At 36.5% G+C, this 20,104-nt stretch overlaps 1 protein-coding gene across 6 annotated transcripts in view; it reads right to left on the bottom strand.

Moving 5' to 3' along the window:
* MAP3K4 (mitogen-activated protein kinase kinase kinase 4) overlaps nt 1-20,104 on the bottom strand; it is a 91,245-nt gene that overhangs the window by 30,170 nt on the left and 40,971 nt on the right. For all 6 annotated transcript variants that reach the window (XM_065632378.1, XM_065632379.1, XM_065632381.1 and 3 more), the window contains exons 3-11: nt 15,062-16,443; nt 10,530-10,772; nt 7,803-7,949; nt 5,781-5,938; nt 5,270-5,386; nt 4,749-4,848; nt 4,581-4,664; nt 2,165-2,431; nt 115-264 (exon numbers count right to left, since the gene is read on the bottom strand). In XM_065632378.1, the coding sequence (XP_065488450.1) occupies nt 115-264; nt 2,165-2,431; nt 4,581-4,664; nt 4,749-4,848; nt 5,270-5,386; nt 5,781-5,938; nt 7,803-7,949; nt 10,530-10,772; nt 15,062-16,443 (2,648 nt within the window). The remainder of the gene's footprint in view (nt 1-114; nt 265-2,164; nt 2,432-4,580; nt 4,665-4,748; nt 4,849-5,269; nt 5,387-5,780; nt 5,939-7,802; nt 7,950-10,529; nt 10,773-15,061; nt 16,444-20,104) is intronic.

Genomic DNA, 20,104 nt, shown 5'->3' with positions numbered 1-20,104 from the left:
AATTACAATTGCAGAATACGTTGCTAGCATTGCAATCAAATCTCCTTACACATTTTTACTTATCAGTGAGCAAAGTACGATCAATTTTGACTGACAATCTTGAAAATTTCTCACCTTTAGCTGCTGCAGAGCTTTGGCAATGACTGGTTGGCTGGATGTCTGTTCCTGGTGCAGAGAGATGAGCCCTTCAATAGACTGCTGGAAAGCTTTTCTCTGACTCACGAGGTGGGCAGATTGAATGACTACAAGGAGGAGGTTATCAACCTAGGAACACAAGATACTACTAGTTCTTACAAACAAAATCCTCTCTACAAAAACATGTGCCATACGGGCAAATTACAACTGGTTATTTTTTTTATTCTAAAATATGAACGACCTCTCTGGTCACTATTCATTAAAATCCCTAACTCACACAGAAAATCTTGATGTTGGCAACTGAACTTGATAAACACTCATCTTACAAGCAGAGTTCTATTAAGGCAAACACCATAGTAAGTTTTTAAGGGGAATATACTACTATTCATTTCTGGAAAGGTGATTACCTTCTTGAGGTTTGGGAAACACTGTATTAAAAATTATCTTTCAAATGCAGCATCTAAGCAAAATAATTATATTTTCTCAAAGCAGATGGACGTGGCAAGCACGTAAATAAGCACATTTTACCCAAGTAATGTAATACACTTGAGGACAAAAACTTGCTATTAAACAGGGAAAGGCATAGATTTACCACACAGCGTTTGCTCAGATTTGGAAAATCATTAAAATGTAAGAATATGTTCTGGAAACCAGAGCTCTGACACTGCTGAAGTCTATAAGTACACAGTCAAATATGGTGTTGCCTTTACTGTGGCACTATGAGTCACACCTTAAGCTCCGCTGATTTCAATCTACAGACAATGCAGCTGCAACAAGTTACTCATAAAACCCACTTCATCCAGATTTTCAATACCTCATCCATGAAGAATGTTTTCATGCTCAAAATTCTTTAAATGTTGACGGGATTCTTCTACTTTATTAATATTTTTTAAATAATACATCTTCTCTATCAAAATATGTTGTTTAAAAACACAGGACTCAATCTTTCTGAAGGACTTTTTACTTCCTAACTTTTCAATATTGGATTTTTAAAAATTAATATACATGTTATATATGTACACATATAAACACATACACAAGTGGTGCTTTATGTGCACTTAGATATACCAGATAGAGCATCATTCGCGAAACAAACTCCATCTGTTGCTGTTTTAATTTCCTGAATGAAACACTAATGACAGAAATCAAAGGAAATTCTAAGAACTTAAACAAAGGCTATTTTTTTATCATTCAGTCTGGACAACAGATAAACAAGAAGTAAGATGCTTGCATGTTACAAACAGCAGTATGTACAGGAGTGACTTCTTCAGCTGCCTGTAATTCCTAGAGCCTTCTGAATGCTAGAGACCAGGCACAGTGACACGGAAAGTCACTTTGTTCGTGGACAGTAGAGCCCATTTATGGTAGGGATCCAAGGAAATGCATGACGTACCAAAAGGAAAATTCACTCAGCTTAACATGATGCTATGAGAACGGGAGGGGCAGGGAGCTGCAGCAGAACTGCTGGCAGGGAACCTCTCTTGGCTTGGGATGAAGGAAAGTATGACTGAAAAGATTCCTTCCTGCAGAACTGCTGAACATCCAGTAGCTTCCACAGAAATTTAACTTTAAATGTCACAATTCATCCAAGATTGAAAGAAACTGGTTGTTTCATGCCTCAGGTGTGTGGAAAGTACACAACTGCCACATGCTCTTCGAGACTGGTGACTTCTTAGTAAAACGCACAGTTCCCAAGTCCTATCCACACTTCTGATACTGAACACCCAACAAGATATTGAAAGTATCTCTTTATTATAAAAATCCAACTCCGTAAAATCCACATTATAGAGATTAATCCTTTAAATGGATTTTAGCATTTCTTGAATTTAATACTTGCATTAACACAACAAAGAATCAATCCTATCTTTATCTTTTTATTACCCATAAAAGGACACATGCCTCTCTTAAATTACTGTGGTTAATCTGAAAGGATAAGCATTCATAGAAGTGTGGAGATCACATAAACAAGGGAAAAAGGGGGGAAAAAAAAGAAAAAAAAGAAGAAAAAAAAAAAAAAAGAGAAACCCACCTGCATGGTTCGCAGTGTATCAACAGTCTCTACTTGTGGCACTACTTTGACCGGCTGACCCTCCCATGCACTCCAGCTGTCATCTGAGTCATGGTCTTTATCACTGTGTTTGGTCATTAGTAAATAGGCCTCGTATGCAACCTCATCTGAATCCTTTGTGCAATCCTTTCCAGCAGCTGCATTGAGGAGCTGCAAAATCACAGATTTTTCCCCTGCAATACTATTTGGTACGAATACTTGTAAATTCTCCAGTCCAGGGATTTGCACCTGTAGAAAAAAAAAATATATATTGAATGAGTGAATCTCAGTGTCTTCTATGATACATAAAATAGATAAATGTCATCTCATTTAAGCAAAAGGGAGTTTGCATCTTAAACAGCTGTACAACATACATACTAAACCAATACATTCAGCCATTTTACACTAAAAGCCAAAATGCATTGTAAGAAAATATTTGTCTTGAAATCTGGTAGATCACCAATGTCCAGTGACATCTTTCCTTGCACCTTCACAACTGATCCTTCTACGTATTCTTCTAAAGGAATCTTGTTACCAAAAAAACCCCCTGATTTCACATATGTGTGTATATGTATGTATAAAATATATATACACATATTTTTAAAAGCAAATTAGCCAAGACTAAGTAAAGACTTATGAAGCATACATTTTTAAGACTGAAATATTACAAGAATAGAAACTCCTTCAGGATCTCTAAGAAACCACATAACATTTCTCAATGGCTACAAAAGATAAGACTAAGAAAAAAATATGGCTAAAAAAGTAACAGTTACTCTTTTACTAGTCATGAAAGAGAGATTAATTAAGTCCAATACGAGTATCCTCTTTTAATAAAACACTACTTATACTACTTATACTACTTAAAAACTACTTCTGCATTATATCTGTCACATTGGTAACAACACTTCAACCAAGTCGGGCATCAGAATCAGACTGTGAAACAGTAAAATACTTGATACCTGTGATTTGACATGAGGTAACTGGACTTACAGTCAAGTTAAATTCTCTGTTTTCAGAGTTTGATGTCATCAAGCTAGGACAAAACACTGGAATCAACGTTTTTACCATTAGGCAGCCATATTTTGCAATTAAATCCATTATAATCTATAAGTAAATGTAAGAACTAGATGGTGGTTACTGAAAGCTAAAATAGTTTCCCAAAACTAATGAGCATTCGATTAAAAAGGCTGTTAAAAATTTAAATTCCCTACATAATGTTAGAGAGCCATTTTATGAAGTGTTAACCAAAATGTGTTTTATTTTGAAAGATGAAAAAAAGCGGAGAGGCAATACATAGAGACAAATCCTGAGATCCAAATAATCTATCTAGATTATTTAACACGTGTGCTTACACAGATTTTTCAAACTCAAGATTCAAAATGTGCATAAGAACAATGATACTACCCTCACTTAAAATTTAATACTATGTCTTAGGAGCAGCCAAGAGGGGATACCTGGGGAAAACTTTTTAAAAAGTAAGCATATACTGTTTTCCCTAACTATTGTCCTACTCTTAAACAATTCACAGACCAGGGTACTTCTGAGCCACATGTTTCATCCCTGCATTTAACCAACCCCTAATGAACTTCTCTCTACGAACTTCTTGGTCTCCCTTTGAACCAATTTCTACTTTTAGCAATCACTTATATAAATATAATATTAAATATATGGAAGGACAAAAAAAGAACAGCAGATCCAAATAAATTTAATCTGTTGCAACAATTGTTTTGCTGAAATTCAAAGTATGATAAAAGACTTGACATTTTTAAGAAATCAAGTGCAAAACTATAATAGTGGGAAAATGTAGCACAGTAAATATCAGGCACCAAAAGTTTAACCTGCTTTTGCTGTACAACAATTTTCTAGCAACAGTTATTTTGGAATGGAACATAGTCCCTGCATTGCTGACATCCTTAGAACTCTCAAGGAAGCTCACTATAGCAGACCTCCACTATAATATTTTTGCTTTATAAAAGTACACAAAACACAGGTCCATAGCCTGAGATTATCTATTTAAACATGTCCATTCATAGATGTATCTGTTTACCTCATAAAGCATTTATTTTTAATAACACTCCCTACCAAGTGTTATTATTCCACTCTCACAAATGAGTGAATACTATTGAAGCAAAATGGCTTTTCCTAAGTCACAAAGAGAATCTTTGGGAATACCAGGAATTAGACACTGATTTCCCAAAACACAGACTAGCATTCTCACTCACCCAAACACGGGTACAGAAAATAATCTGACTGCCACAATTCAATTTTAAATACATGACATTTAAAATGTTGAGACATAGATGTCACATCAAAAAATTGAAAGTATGTCAATAAATATGCTTTGATATTTTACTTAGCATCCCCACTCTTAATTTTCATGCCTTTAAACTGAATTTACCTTCACATACTCTTTTGTTTTCAGATCATTCAGAAGATCTCGCACAGGGGCTGACAATGCAAATTCCGCTGCTATTTCAAGGTCCTGCGAGTAATGACAAAAGAATATGCTTTCAGACTGAATTTCTTAAAAGCATATAAATAAGATGAGACTCTACTGTTAACTTACCTTCCTCAGCATTTTAGCAAAACCAAGAGCTTTGGAGGCCCTTTCTCTAGCTTCATGAAACAGTTCTTTGAGTGCTCGGCTGGTCTCTATAACAGACCTCCTGAAACATTGGTAAGAAGGAAGTGACAATGTTTTAATAAATCATATTACATTTTTATAGCCATTAGAAAATAAGAACTATTTACATATAGAAAGAGCATAGAAAAGATAAATATTTACAAGCAGCTGACTGAAATAAATTGAACTTGCGCAGGCACATTTTTGATAAGGATATAAAAACTGAATTTGAAGAACGTTACATAAACAATCTCTCATACTCTGAACTAAAAAGAAGGTTACTAGGCTTCAAAGAACAAAATGATGGTTCATTACTACTGCATAGAAAAAAAAATCAGCAATAAGGTCTATGGAATCCTGCATTTATGACGTTTTCATTCTTGGAAATAAAATGCAATATGTACCTGTCAGGGTATAGAAACATGAGTTAAGTGTGCTTATTATTAAGCCGAAGGGCTTAATACCTGATTTCATCTGATGCAGTACTGTCATCGGCACTGGCCCAAAATTCATCACAACTGTCTTGCAGTCCAGAATCTAAAAATATTCCTGTAGATTTCAGCAGCATTCCTGCAATATCACTGTAGCAACAGAAATGGTGGAACTTCAGAGTCTTATTCAGGTAGCATGGCACCTCAAACTTCTTCCTACTCTGTCCAACCCAAGAGAGCCATGTTTCCAAGTCCGCCTGCGGAAACAAGCGGCATCTTGGGGGCCCTCAGTTACTCTGCAAGCACAGGGCTAACAGGGACCTTCTGCAGAAGCAGCGATTCCTGCTGTAGCTGGAATAAGAGCAATCACAATCTACTGCAACCTATAGCTGCAGCCATTGTAATAACTGATGAATTCACAAAGACTATCAACTACCTACTGAGGCCTCAAGAAGCCCAATCTGGGAACCCTGAACAAGTGCTGACTTGAATACATATCTGGCATAAATCAACGCCATAAGCAGAGTAATTAAATAAAACCTACCAGAATAGTTTTCCAGCTTGAGCTTCACCTCCTCTTATATAAGGAGTTATTTCTTTGGTGAAATTCCATTCTTCCTCCAACAGATTTTTTAAACTGTGAGACGCTTGAGGTAACTGCTGTAGCATTTGGATCCAGCTTCGCATATAATCAAAGTAAACCTGTATATGGGAAGAGATAATTTAAATAGAAATCATTACGCAACATGTAACTAAGGATTAAAACTCCTTAAATCGTCAATCTCAATATTATACAATTTGTAGAAAACATTTCTACAACATTTTTCATTTGCTATGACTAAAAATGAGCTACATGTTTCCATACAAAAGGTGAAATTTACGGCTCAGGAAGTACAAAGTGCTACTGAAACATTAAATACTATGTCTTCACGATACTTTTCTGAAAACATTTACACTACCATCACCTCACTTGCTGTGCTGCTATTCACCATTGTATCAGTGGATATCCACAGTGGCCAGAGCTTTTAAAGCTGAACTGCTGAAAAACAGTTTCTAAATCTTTTACTAAATGGATTACTGCAAAAGGTTTTATCTGAACACATCCTCCTGCATACGGGTAAGTGCAGTGTACAGGCTTCTCGGATTCTACATCATAGCTTGTGTTCCTTTATATCAAGTCTTCTCTCTCACCTTTATTTAATTTTTATCATTTTAAACAACAAAAATCCAGGTAAGTAAAATTCTTCAAACATTTGCCCTTCAGAATCATACTGTATGCAAAAAATTAGCTGCAATTTTACCATGTTTTAGTTCAATAATATATAACATCAACCCATGTCCCTCCTTAGAAATGGTTAGGACACTCTCCATTGGTTCCAGGTATTTTTGGACCACACTGTAATAATGCCAAGTTCATAGAATTGACAGGGACATAGAATTCAGTGACACTTTCCACTAGACCATGCTGCTCAAAGCCTCATCAAACCTGGCCTTGAACAATGCCAGAGAGGGGACATCTGCATGTTTTCTGGGCTGCCTGTTCCAGTGCCTCACCACCCTCACAGCAAATGATTTCTTCCTAATATCTAAGCTAAATCTACCCTCTTTCAGTTTAAAACCGTTACCTCTCATCCTATCACTACACACTCTGATTAAAAGTCGCTTCCCATCTTTCCTGTAGGTCCTCTTTAGGTACTGGATGGCTGCTACAAGGTCTCCCCAGAGCCTTCTCTTCTCCAGGCTGAACAACCCCAGCTCTCTCAGCCTGTCCTCATAGGGGAGGTGCTCCAGCCCCCCAGTCACTGTCGTGTCCCTCCTCTGGACCTGCTCAAGCAGGTCAACAGTCTTTCTTATGCTGAGGGCCCCAGAGTCGAACATAGTCCTCTAAGTGAGATCTCACAAGAGCCCAGTAGATATGGAAAACCTTAAAATTCTACTCTGGGTTAGGTAGGTACTGTGTTCTGATAGTCTCAGGCTGTAGCCCCATTCTTGACTTTATTTCATGTCTTGCACTCTCAGCCTCATTCCTCTTCCAGCACTTCTTCACTACCTTGCCTGCCTATACAAGGAGTACATAGGTAAAAACAAAGAATAAATTCCACCTCCAAGCCCTCATTAATCCTGTCTTAACCTTCAGATTTCCTACAAGTTTTCCCTATCCCTGTTTTCAGTCTAGATCATCTCAGCTGTCCCAAACTTCTGACAATCTTGACCATTCATTTTTTTTTTAATTCAATACTAAAAGGTTATTAAAAGTTTAGTTTAAGTGTATGGAATTTACAATTCTATTTATGAACCATTTTATTATAAATACAGGCAATTTACATGTATACTGTACCACAGTCTAGTAAAGAAAAAATCCGTATTACTAAAATGGCAATGGTTACTGTGTTACTTTCACAAGTTCATCAAAACAATAAAATTATGTTAAAGTAGCATAATAACAACAACGACAACAACAAAAAAGCAATACCTATACCAAACAGGGACAATAGATTTCTAGTAGCAATATTGAGATTAAAACACTTACTAGAACTCCAAGTATCTTCCCCTTTTTGAAGCTTACCATTAACATTTTATGCAGGTCCTCTTCAAAAGAATCAATGTTGTAATCAATCTTTTGTAAGTCATTTAACACCTCCCGTAACATAAACTGGTAATATTGCTTCATTAACAGGCCACCCTTCAGAACCTCTTTACACTCTCTCACCAGCTGCAAGAGAAAAACCAAAAAACTACCATCAGTCAAGACACTACGCTTAAATTCTCCCTGGGAAGTGAAAGTTCAATTTGTCAGTCCAGTTTGTCTAAATACGTTAGTTTATCACTACATAATTTCTACAGTTTTTAGAAATGAGTACTGTCGCTCTGCATATCTCAAGGAAAGATGTGACCAGTTTTCCAGGATTATTTAATTGCCATCATGCCATCTGCCACATAATCGTACATGGAGATGGACGCAGATGTTTCAGACCATTCCCTGCACAGGGCCACAGCAAGCGACTTAGTTCTGAAGTTTAGAAGTGGGCAAGAGGGCTTACAATCATCAAATCACTAGTTTAAATGGAAGCAAGTCAGAAATAATATGCAATGTGTTTGACAGATGCTTGGAGACCTACAAGAAATGTTTTAGTACAGTAAATTTATTGTCAATCTATCGGGTAGGTGTCCAGAACTCTAAAACCCATACCAGACCTGAAAACAGTTAGCACTTCTTTTGTTGGTTCCCTGGGCAAGGCTAACATGAGGAAAGTTACCTTTTTAACTGTAAGAAGTGGTCACTTTTAGCCACAGAGCTGTCACCCTTCCCTGAAAGCTTATGGTTTTATTAATTTGAAGAAACATGCACAATCACAGACACAGGAGCACACAAATGGCAAGAACCATTTCAAACCTGCGCTAAGAAATGTGTTTCTTTCAGAAGTCCTTCCAGTGCTAAGTGTGTGTTCTTCTGAAATTATTATTGGCCTCTACGTCTGACAGTCCATGACCTTTTCTGAGCAACAACTTCATTAAATGAAGAGTCTGAGAGGAAGAGTCGTTCATTTGGGGAGTCAGAGGGAATGGAATTTTTGGTTGGTTAATCTGCTTTTTAAAGTCTTCTATAATGTCTATCCTGGCAAAAATAATATGTACTGGACTCAATGTATGAGAAATTATAATGGTATGAAAGCAAAACAAACCATACAATAATGTTATTACTATGACAAGAGTCTTTGGAATCTTTTACAGGTGAGAACATGTTACGCTGTGCTCTCCCACATGAAGGGGAAACAAGGAGTAACATTTGAACTAGGTAGTTTAAAATTTATCAATGATTAGGTGAAAAAGAGGAAAAAAGTATTTTTTTATAAAGTGAAAATCTAATAATCATGCATTTATATCCCTAACACGTCATATATTTAAAAATGAATGTGCATTCTTCACTCTTGCCTCACTCAATCACATTCAGTTAACCTGTTGGGGATTTTTGCGCTTGGATCCACAAAGAAAAACATAACTTGTTCAAAGGATTTACACTTTATCGATAATTAACTACCCATCACAGACACAGATGGGACTTGGCAATGAGTTATCCATAAAACTTTAGTATCTAGTATGGCATACTGTACAGATACAAGAAAAGTTCAGTTCTAAAACTTGCAATGAGTAACATTTGTCTATTCAAAAATAAAATACTCTCAAAACTTCATTAAAAATAGAGATTTTTTTTGTTTAAATAATACTGCCATACTGTGATGCGTAGTGCTATTGAATAACAGAATACAGGATTTATAAAAAGCCCTGGAGTGCTAATGGTAAGTGTCAGCTTTTGGAACTGAAACTCACGAGGCAACAAGCAAACAAAAGTCTTGTCCGTAATGAGCACAATAAAGAATGTGCATCTTAAAGTGAAAATATTATCACTATTGCTGCCTTGTTTGATGGGTTGCTTTTTGTTTATGGAGTTTGTACAATAAATTATTTTCTGCAAAGCAAGTGTGCAGGTCACACAGGCCCCAGGGTACTGTAGTTTAGAGCAAGAGAGTTTATATTAAGTTTTCCAATTTTTGGTGGTTTGTTTTTCCCCATTCCCTCAATATTTGCTTGATCTATAAAATAAGAATCTGCCAGCAGACATTCAATTTTTTCTGTTCCAGTAATTTCCAAAATATACAACACGCCTACCCTAAGTGACCTATAACTATATGCAATACACAAAACCTCATTAAGCAGAACACAGTATCTAGTCAGTACACCGTGGCCCTGCTCCAAGTGGTGTCAGCCACTTATCAGAAACCAGGCAGGTGTGACTTTTCAACTAGGTCAGACTACCTCAGAGTTAATGCCACATGACAACAAAGACTGTTGACCCCAAAATTCCAGGAGGTACCACATACTGTTAAGATCATCTAGACAGAGTGCTGATCATCAGATATGGGTTGCCCCATCCAAACATACACGCTTTAGCTGTCTGCTTCTGTCGTCATTAAAACGTGTTCAAATACTAACTGGTTAACAGGTATGTGGATAACAGAATCGGGAATGAAGAAATCAGCACCTGTATCAACATACAATATAATATTGTGCTTCTAGTTATAGACTATGCAAAAACCACATCTCCATACAAAATACGAGACTATTTATAAAAGTTATTACAGAACTATACATTGCCATTTCTTAAACCAATGCTGTTTAAACTGAAAACCTCATCATAACAAAATGACAAAGTAATTTCAAACAGGAAGCATTAAAACAACAAACAACCAACAACAAACAAAAAAAGAACACACAAAAACCCGTTGACACAAACCTGTTTAATACTCAAAAGAGACGGTTCCCCAGCAGGTCTTTGTTCCAACCTTAGCTTGAGACATTCGTGGATAACATTGAGCAGGACTCGGCAGAGGACCAAGAATGCAGGTTCAAAAGATGGTAAATCCATGGATTTCAGCTCCTCCCATGATACAGTGATGCATTTTTGCTCACAACAAGGTGGGGAATTTAATAACTGCACATAGTCTGAACACAACATGGTGTCCGGAAATTCTGAAAACTGTAACAAGAAACAGGTATCATGAAAAGGATACTAAAATTCTTTAGGATTTAGCATTTGTTTAAAGTATCATGCACAGAAGTCTGTTTTTAAAAGGTAAGATCCTATTCACTGGCAAATCAACCACAGAGGTTTCAGTATCTGTTTCTGTTTGGTTGGTTTTGTTTGGTTTTATTATTATGGGTTGTTTGTTTTTCAGTTTGTTTGTTTGTTTTTTTAATTTGAGGATCACCAGGATGAAGAAAGCAATTATGGACCTTTGAGAGTGAACAAAACAATCTCTTACTTTATGTTTCTGTTTTAAAATTATTAAAGTATCCATGAAAGCCTCACTACACAGGAGGAAAACTGCTGTTTGTGGTTATGATGAACATACAAGTTCAGCTTAACATAACATATAGGAACATATATTCAGGTTATTATAAAATACAATACTTGAGAATTTCAAAATATATTTAAAAAAAAATCAAAAAGTCTTACACTAACAACTATATCTAGAGAAACAAGTTTGTACTTGATTACACCAGGTGAGTAACTTCATTCCTTTTCAAATACATAGTGCATATATTATATAAAATGTAACGTTGTAAAGTAACGCAATATTCAAGAAAGTGTCACTAACTAAATGGAACTAAAGTATTGAAAAAACAACTTATGAACTTTGGTAGATGTTAAGAATTGAAACTGAAATTAAAAAGGAAGATATAAAGAGATTAAGCTTGTTCTTTTCAATTAATAGAATTTTTCATATAAATGAAATGACATTTCTAATTAGAAAAAAATAAGTGCATCTATCTGAAATAGACATCTCAGACATCTAAAGTATATTGTGATGACATTCTTAGCAAAGCTGTGCATGGAGGCACTCTAGGGTTTAATTTAGGAAGAAAATTTGGACTGCAATATGTGTGCAGCTCTTAAAAATAACAACATACAGTACATCATCTAAAGATAATTTTTGTTTCAGATCAAGTTTGTTCTATTCTAATTCCCATTTCACAGCTGCTAACTATGACAACAGAATCTCCTTCATTCATATATTACACAAAACTAGCAATTTTTAGGTTTTTCTTCAGTGCCAAATTTAAATAACATCACTTCAAAGGAGAGGAAAATATTACCAGAAATTAGATCAAATAATAAGGTGCTACCTAGAAAATTTAAAAAAATTAATCTACTTTTAAGCTTATTATCTAGCAGAAAATTTTAAAAAAAGTTTAGTCCTTTACACCTACTCACACATTTTTGAGATCTGTTGTACAAGCTCTGCTTTCTCAGAAGAGCCACACAAAATTACAGCCACTGACAAAATCAGTTTTCTTAGTGTTTTTATTTTTTAATATTGTGATGTTTCTTAGTTGTCATGGGGGATGGAATAGCCTATTCATTACTGTCTAACATTGGCACAAAATATGATATGCTGCAGATTCTTAAGTGGTTTATAAACCCCTTAGCTCATTATGCAGAAACAGCAAACATGCATGAGTGGCGATTTCCTTTATACCTACTTTAGTTGAAGTTTAATCACTAGTTAATGTATAGTATAAGAATTTATCTTCTTAGATGGTATATATTAATGTCTTCTTTTTACTAACTCCCTTTTAAAGAAACGTATAGCATCAGAATAGCACCAGAGCTAAAGGCTTATATACAACTTTTCATTAATAATAGGTCATGAAAATACTACACTTCTACAGTACAACAAAACTTTTAAAAATACAGTCCTCATTGTGATGCAAGTATAGTGTTGGAAAATTTAGTTCTTATAAAAATACTAAAGAACTAGTCTATGAGCAAAAATAACACAATGAAATTGAATAAATGTGTTACTTAATTTTCTAATATTAACCATAACAGAACATGACAAGGGCTTAGTGTTAGACACCAAAACTTCTACTTTTCAATTTAACTAATCTTAAGCTTCAGTGGGCCAAATCTGAAATGTTTCAAGTGACTACTAAATACCTCTTTAAAAAACCCCAAGAAAGCAAAGTCCAAGCCATTTATTGAGATTATACACAAAATCCATATTCAAAAGTGCAGCCAGGTGAATAAACAACAAACAGGGTACATGGGCCTAAATACTGTTCTAAAATAAAATCTCTGATTTTGCACACTAAAATAAGAAATATGACTCATTTTCTTTAAGAATCAAATCATACAAGTTCTACACAGGTAGAGCCTTATTAAATTAACAGAGCCTATGACAAATGAAACTTGTACTTTAAAAAACACTAAACAGCTATCTGTATAAACATTTACATATAAGATTAAAGAGCAGTAAAACGCACAAAAGTGGTAGAATCCAGAAAGCACATTTTAGATGAAAAATAGTGTTTAACTAACAATAGAAATGAAAGTATGCCCAGAGACTCTAAAGAGTATGTATACACATAAGCACAAAGTCAAGATACCAAAACAACAGAAGTAACACAGATTAACAAAACACTAACAGCTCTGGCTGCATACAAATATCAAACTGAACTGCACTAGAACAACCCAAGGCATTGCACTCAAAGTACTGTCACATGCAAAGACCAAGCAATTCAAAACTGTTTCTTCTAAGTTAGTCTGATGTCATCTTTTGCTGCAGTAGGTACCGCACTTCTGACACACAGTATCTCTTTTTTTTTTGACAGCATTCTTTTAATTTTAGCGCAAGAAATAGGTCCACAGTTTTGTAACATTCACCTTTAGTCATAAAGTCATTTCTTAAAAGAGGACAATATTCCATAAAAAATCTAGCAGTTACTGAAAATGAACATTTAAAGAAGTCAGAAGGGTACAGAAGGAAGGAGGGATTAACCTTAAATCTTACACAAGTCATCCAACACTAAAGTACCAAAAAGTATAATTCTGTGAAGCTGCAAAGACACTAGTTACTAGTGTTTCATTAACTTGTTTTAAGAACTCTTATGAAGTCAATATATTGGAAGCATTTGGCAATTTCAAAAATATATTCAAAGTAGTTCTCAATAACCCCAAATAATGTTTATATCCTTTGTTGTTTTAAAGGTATTTCTACCAATGAATTAAGTTGAACTTTCTAAGTATATATGGTTTGGGGGTACTTTTGCTTACAGTAACAGATACCTGCAAATCTTGCTTAGGCACATGACTCTTTAGACATACAAAAAGATTTTCTTAATGAAAACTTCTAGAACACAAGCTAAAACCCATTAGAGAATAAAAATTCAACTAATAGCTTCATTTTCTACAGTAATATCTACACTAGCAACAGTATGAATAAAAACTTTTTCAAAATCAAATAATGTTATAAACTCATTTATCCTAAAAAAATAACCTCTACGGGAGATAAACAAATCTTGTCCTTCTGCAAATGTGACAGTCAACACTTGAGCAATGTGTCAAAGACCACACATGGTATCCATATTAGAATGGGCACATTGGCTAAGAAATTCCTTTGTCCAGAATCCATGGCCAGGCCCCACAGACACTACCACTTTTCAAGGAGGGCAAAGTAGCCTATACTACCAGTTCTTCCTAATATAAAAATGCCTACAAGTTAAGTTACAGTTTGTATTAGGAAACAATATTCTGCCTTGAAAGAATTAGTAACCACAACTTACCATATGAAACTTCAGCTACTGTCCTTCGTTTACCACTTATTTTGTAATTTTTTAAATTAACTTCTGATCATTCATCATTAAGAATATAAAATGACCCAAAGGAAAAAAAATAAACTAAGAGCCAGCTGAAGAATTAAACATGCTAACATGACTCGCTTTCATAGATTTCAAGGTTAATAGTGTGCATTCATTTATCCCATCTGGCCTCAAGCATAACATGCAACCACAGTACTTCATTCATTTAGATGAGGAAAACCCCCCAAAAATAGTGACATTTTCATAAAGGATGTCTTACAGAGAGATATCCAGTCTCGAAGACAAGAAAAGGAAAATGACCACTTCCACAGCTAATTTTTCTCACAATTCAGCTTCTTTGCCTAATTTTCCATTGTAATTTTTTTGACCTATGGCTTTAGGCATTAGAAAATGTAATAAGCAAAGACACTATCATAAAAAATGTAACTAAACTAATAAGAACAGAGAACTAGCTTGTGTTTCACATGAATTCTGATTCAGGTCAAGTGACAGACTTATTTAAGTGGAATTACAACTAGACTCCTAATCATAATGTACACTGTGTTTCAAAAACGAACAAAGCAGCCAAAACTTTCAAAAGATCCCAATACCTCCGATTATCAGTTAGAAACAATATAGCAGGGTAGGTACTCTTGTTATCCATTTACACTAGTAGCAACCTACCTCCAGCTGGTGATCACTCCTTACCAACGCCATACGGGCCCTTTGCAATGAACCATGCATGAGCTTGTGCAGTCTTAAAATTAGCTTCCTCAACCCCATTTGCTTCAGTGCTTTATCTACAAACGGCCTGTAAATAGAGGTCAAACAGTGTTGGCTGCAGCTGGCCTCAGCACTGCATTCTGGAACAACCCAAGAGGCAGAGTCATCCTCAGATTCAAGTCTATCGAGCCTCCTTGAAAAATGGTCTTGAAAGTCAAAATTTGGCTTATTAGTAAAATTGTTCTTAATGGCTTGTCTAAGTTTCTCAACATTCTCCTCAGAGATTTGTTCTTCCCCATCGCTCTCCTCTGTGCATGTTCCTGAAGATTCCTTCAGTTCTGTTTCCCTATCAACCTCTTCATCCTCTGGATCATTGTCCTTAGATGGTCGAGGAGAAGGAATTTCAAACACTGGCCAGCCAATGTCAGAAAGATTTTTGATGCCCAATACAGTTCCCATAATCCTTAGTTTTTGATTTAAGTCTTTTGTGATATTTAACCATAGACAGAGTGCCTGCACTCTGTCTTGGAAGTCCTTTGCAGCATACTTTTCATAGTCCTTTTGAAGAGCCTGCAGAGATGGATAAAGTGCTTCTATATATTCTAGCAGCTCCATTATCCGCTTTACTTGCTCAAATGAGACCCGCTGGCGATGGAGGTGTTCATGGTAACTTGAGTAACCCAAAGCACTAGTTCCATGTGTTGCTTTGCAAACCCTTTCTCCTGAAGTACCATTGAGACTGGCTCCATTTTTTACACAGGAGAAACTTCCATAGTTCACTTTGAAGGTGAGGATTTCATTGATGATATCAGGGATAGCTTGACGGGCCGCATAAAGATAGAGGTCTTGGTCATTAATGCTCCGGCCAGCATGCCAAGCTTGCAGCTCCAGCCAGATCAGTTCATTGGATCGGTTGAGCCAGACAGAAGAAGTGTTTTCCTGTCCTCTTTGCTCCCTGTCCTTTTTCTTTGAGACTGAGGTAAGTTTTAACAAAAGCCGCAGGGTTTCAAAGAATTTTAAGCGGTCTGCCGGGCAGTCAGTCCTAGAAGTCTGGCGTGCAGTTCTGGGTATTGGCATGGGCACAGAGACTGGAAGCTTAGCATTGCTACAGCCAAGGCTGAGGTAAGGCTTATTGAGATCTACGTCCGGAATTGGTTTTTTTGGCAGAGACCCACCAACTGAGTCTAACATAAACGAGCACTGCACATTTTTCTTGTGATCTCGTTCTGTTGTCCTTAGGGTGTCTCGGATCTTTTTCCCTTGCTTATAGCTGTGCTCCTCCACATTTTCAACAGTTTTCCCATTGTCTTTATGCACAGACTGAGTTGGTACACTCATCTTTTCTGTAAGAAAAAAAAGAAAGAATGTGACTGCAGCAACAAGAAAAAGCATCGTTCAATCCAGCTCCCGATCACGTTTCTTAGGTTGACCATAAAACATTGTTTAATACCAATAAAACAAAACAGGCATGGGCAAAAGTAAAACATGGTCTTGGAAATTACCATTAGTATAGCTAAATCCATAGTAGCACCAAAGGAAACTTTTTTTCTCCTCTTGTTCTACCTCTTCTGTAGAAAGGACCTTAGAGAATTCTCTCATTATCCTGAAGCATGACATCTACTGAGAACCAAGTATGATCAAAAGGAAAAGAAAGGTTTCCAAGTTCATTTTCATACATTTGTCAAACAACCTCCCAAGTAAAAATTCAAAACGCAACAGAGCATTATTAAGGTTTCCAAGTGAAACAGAATTAAAGAGACTCCATTGCACATACAATTTCATAAAAACTGGAGTATGTACAGATTCTGAATTTAGCTTCACTGATCTGATCCTGGCTCTTGGGGGGCTTGATCTTAATTCCGGGAAACCCCTCTGTAGTCTTAATACACTGCCTTAACACCAGGAACCTACTTCCTAACTCTCCTAACACACATGCACTTGCCTTCTCCCTTACCATATAACAAGAGCCTTTTCCTGCCCAAATGTGCCGCCTCCTCTTCTCTTCCTGTTCTCTCCTCGGGACCAGCAGACCTTATCACTCTTCTGCAGCACTAACAAAAGTGCTTCAGTCTAGGCTTTGCAGATCAGGATAGGAGGAACTACTTGGTATTAAAACAGTGGTTCTCTCTCAAGGAATGGGTGGCAGCCTGGAGAGAAGCACCTGTATGTAGACTAGCTGCGTTTCAGGCATCCGCAGCTGGAACACAGGCAGCTACACGGTCACAGGGCCTCAGCTTATTCAAGAACAGAAAAGACTTTCAGAACAATGGGCTGAATACTTGGTCTTCTTTTCACTGTTCACTGTGACGCTAAGGATTATCTGCTGCACGAGGCTCATTCTCCATTCTAGAAGTAGTAATTTCCTTAGAGTCTATGCTACTGTGCTCCTCACTATGACACACATTTAATACCAGGAATACTAAAAAGCTTATGTATAAAACAGGCCCTCTCAGTGGAAGACTATTATTATTCCCTTTCTCTATATGAAAAAATTATGACGGAGAAAGATCTGTCAAGCCAGCTTGCTTTTGTGTGCCAAAAATGGGAAGAGCTATTGCTCAACATTTCAGAACACTGAACATTTCATCTTCAACACTCCCTCACTCCACTTGCAACCTGAATTCTAAAGAATTTGCAAACCACATCCCAGAATCTCTGGTTTGCTTCTAGGAAAACAAGAAACAGACAGAAGATTTTAATCTGTGCTATTTGCCTGACATCACACAAGTTTTCATGACAGAATGCTGTTCTTGTATGATGCACTTCACTGACTTAATTATCACATGGCCTTTCATTCTTGTTTCATTCACTACATATCCTCCAGCATCTGCAACAAAAGAAGGTACAGTCATACAGAAATCTGCTTCCTTCATCACAAAATTCCAAACAATCTCTACTCATTTAAGACAGCAGTTCTCTGGAAAAGAACTGGTGTAGTAACGTAGCTCGAAGACCATCAAATGTATGCGCACAAAGGTATTGTATTAAGGTTGCACAGATGTCTGAAACAAAAGCAGAGAGAGGCATGTGGTCAGAGCACCTTCCTTTGCTTGTTTCCATTATGAACCCTGTTTTCAGCTGTTAATGAGCAATAAGTGAGCTAATTAGACTGTGACCTGCCACACTGCCACCTTCCAATCCTCATATCTAAAAAATATAGTTTAACCCTCGCCATTGTCATGTACAATTTGGGCAGGTCACAATGTGTACAATGGCACTTAACACTGGAAAAAAAAAGAAATTATATTCTGAAGGATATGAGGAAGAAAGAATAATCACAAAGTCAACACAGAAACAGTTTCTTGCAAATATGGACTTTATTAATGCCTCTTATACTACTTTTATTTCAGGTATCCATACATCTTTCTCTGAATAGCTACCAAGTACAACAGCAGATGACATAGAAACCTAACTCAAACACAGGTTTCCTCCTAGAAATGGAAACCTATCAGTGATTCTAAGAAGCCTGCTGTGGAATTCACTATCATTGATTTTACATTTATCTACTGAAAAGTTACTGTCAGACAGTGGTACCTCACCCTCACTGGTTACTACCTCATGAGGTTAACCAGCAGCAGACAGAACACAAGACTAAAAGCGCTGTGGAGCAAATCAGCTTGAATTCCCTGCCACAGCTGGCATTGCCGTGGGGCAACAACAGCCCAACCAGCGGGACAGGCCAGCAGTGGGAAGACACATTCTGCATGGCCAGGGAAGGAGAAGAAGATGAAGGAGGTTGGCAGAGATGAAACATGTACAGATCAACTTTTGACAGCGCTTTGATGTTAAAGATTCTGGTGACCTTGCAAAATAAACGAAAACCCTGGCACATTTAAGATCGCTTTCTGAACTTACTCTCTAGCTACCAGGAGGTTCACTAAATCCCTTCAGTTTGTATATTTAACATGTTAATCTCCTTCAATACTCCCCATCCCACCAAAACACACTGAAAGAAAGTTAAAAATATTATTCATTATCAGACATTCAAAATGCCCTAATACTTGAATATCCATCATTCAAATATACCTGACAATTCTGCAATAAATGAGTATCAGTGTTGTAAATGTTTGAGCTCCTACTTCTAATTTTATTGCAGTTTTGTAATATAGGCTTAAATTTGTAAAACAAGTTCAGCTGTACTAACAAATTTTGAGCGACAATTATCTTTAGCGCTACATAGGGCAGGGAGGTTTCATGACTAAGCAACAATCGATGGGTGAGAGTGGGCAAGTGGTAGAGTCTGAGATCTTAAACAGCTCATTAAAGAAAAATGAGAAAATGACCTCGAGGAACTTGATGGGGTTAAGAAAGTGGAGTGGACAGAGGTTCCCCTTCAAGTACGAAGTTGCTCAAGTTTCATACTAAAAAGCAGACAGGGGCACTGTTTTTTACATAGTCCAAGAGCTAACACTTCAGTAGGCAAGCAAGCATCACTGGACTGATATTCCAAACCCTCCAAGTCAGAAAAAACTGGCAAGAGACCCATGTATGTCTGAGGAGCAACTCTGAAACGTATTTAACTTAGAAAACATGAATTCCATGGGTCTTGGGCTACAGGAGAAACAATTCAGAAACTAATTTACACAGGTTATTGCATCGGTTATTTTTTTTTATTCTAAACACAAGATATAAGAAACTTGGTGACACAGAAATCAAAGAAACATTGGAGATGTAAGCAAGCAAGCTCCTAATGCCCAAAATTATTTCAGTTGTCTAAATAAAGATACCTTAAATCTGTATTAATATGTAAACGTCTGAAAAGTTAATTCAAATTTACTTTTTAATCCGATTAGTTACACCAAACTAACCCCTGAATTATCTTACTGAAGTAAAACCAATTCAATTTAAATAACAGCATATGCATACATATTCAAGGTCGATTAACCAGTTCACTTTGAAGTTGTTGGTTTGGGGGTGTGTTTTTGGTTTGGTTTCATTTTGGTTTGTTGGTTTGTTTGTTTTCATTTGTTTGGGGTTTTCATTTGTTTGATTTGGGGGGGGGTT

Source organism: Caloenas nicobarica, chromosome 3 (assembly GCF_036013445.1).
Source record: "Caloenas nicobarica isolate bCalNic1 chromosome 3, bCalNic1.hap1, whole genome shotgun sequence".
Taxonomy (NCBI): Eukaryota; Metazoa; Chordata; class Aves; order Columbiformes; family Columbidae; genus Caloenas; species Caloenas nicobarica.
Note: the sequence above shows the minus strand (reverse complement) of the source record. Positions and strands in the feature narration are given on the sequence as shown.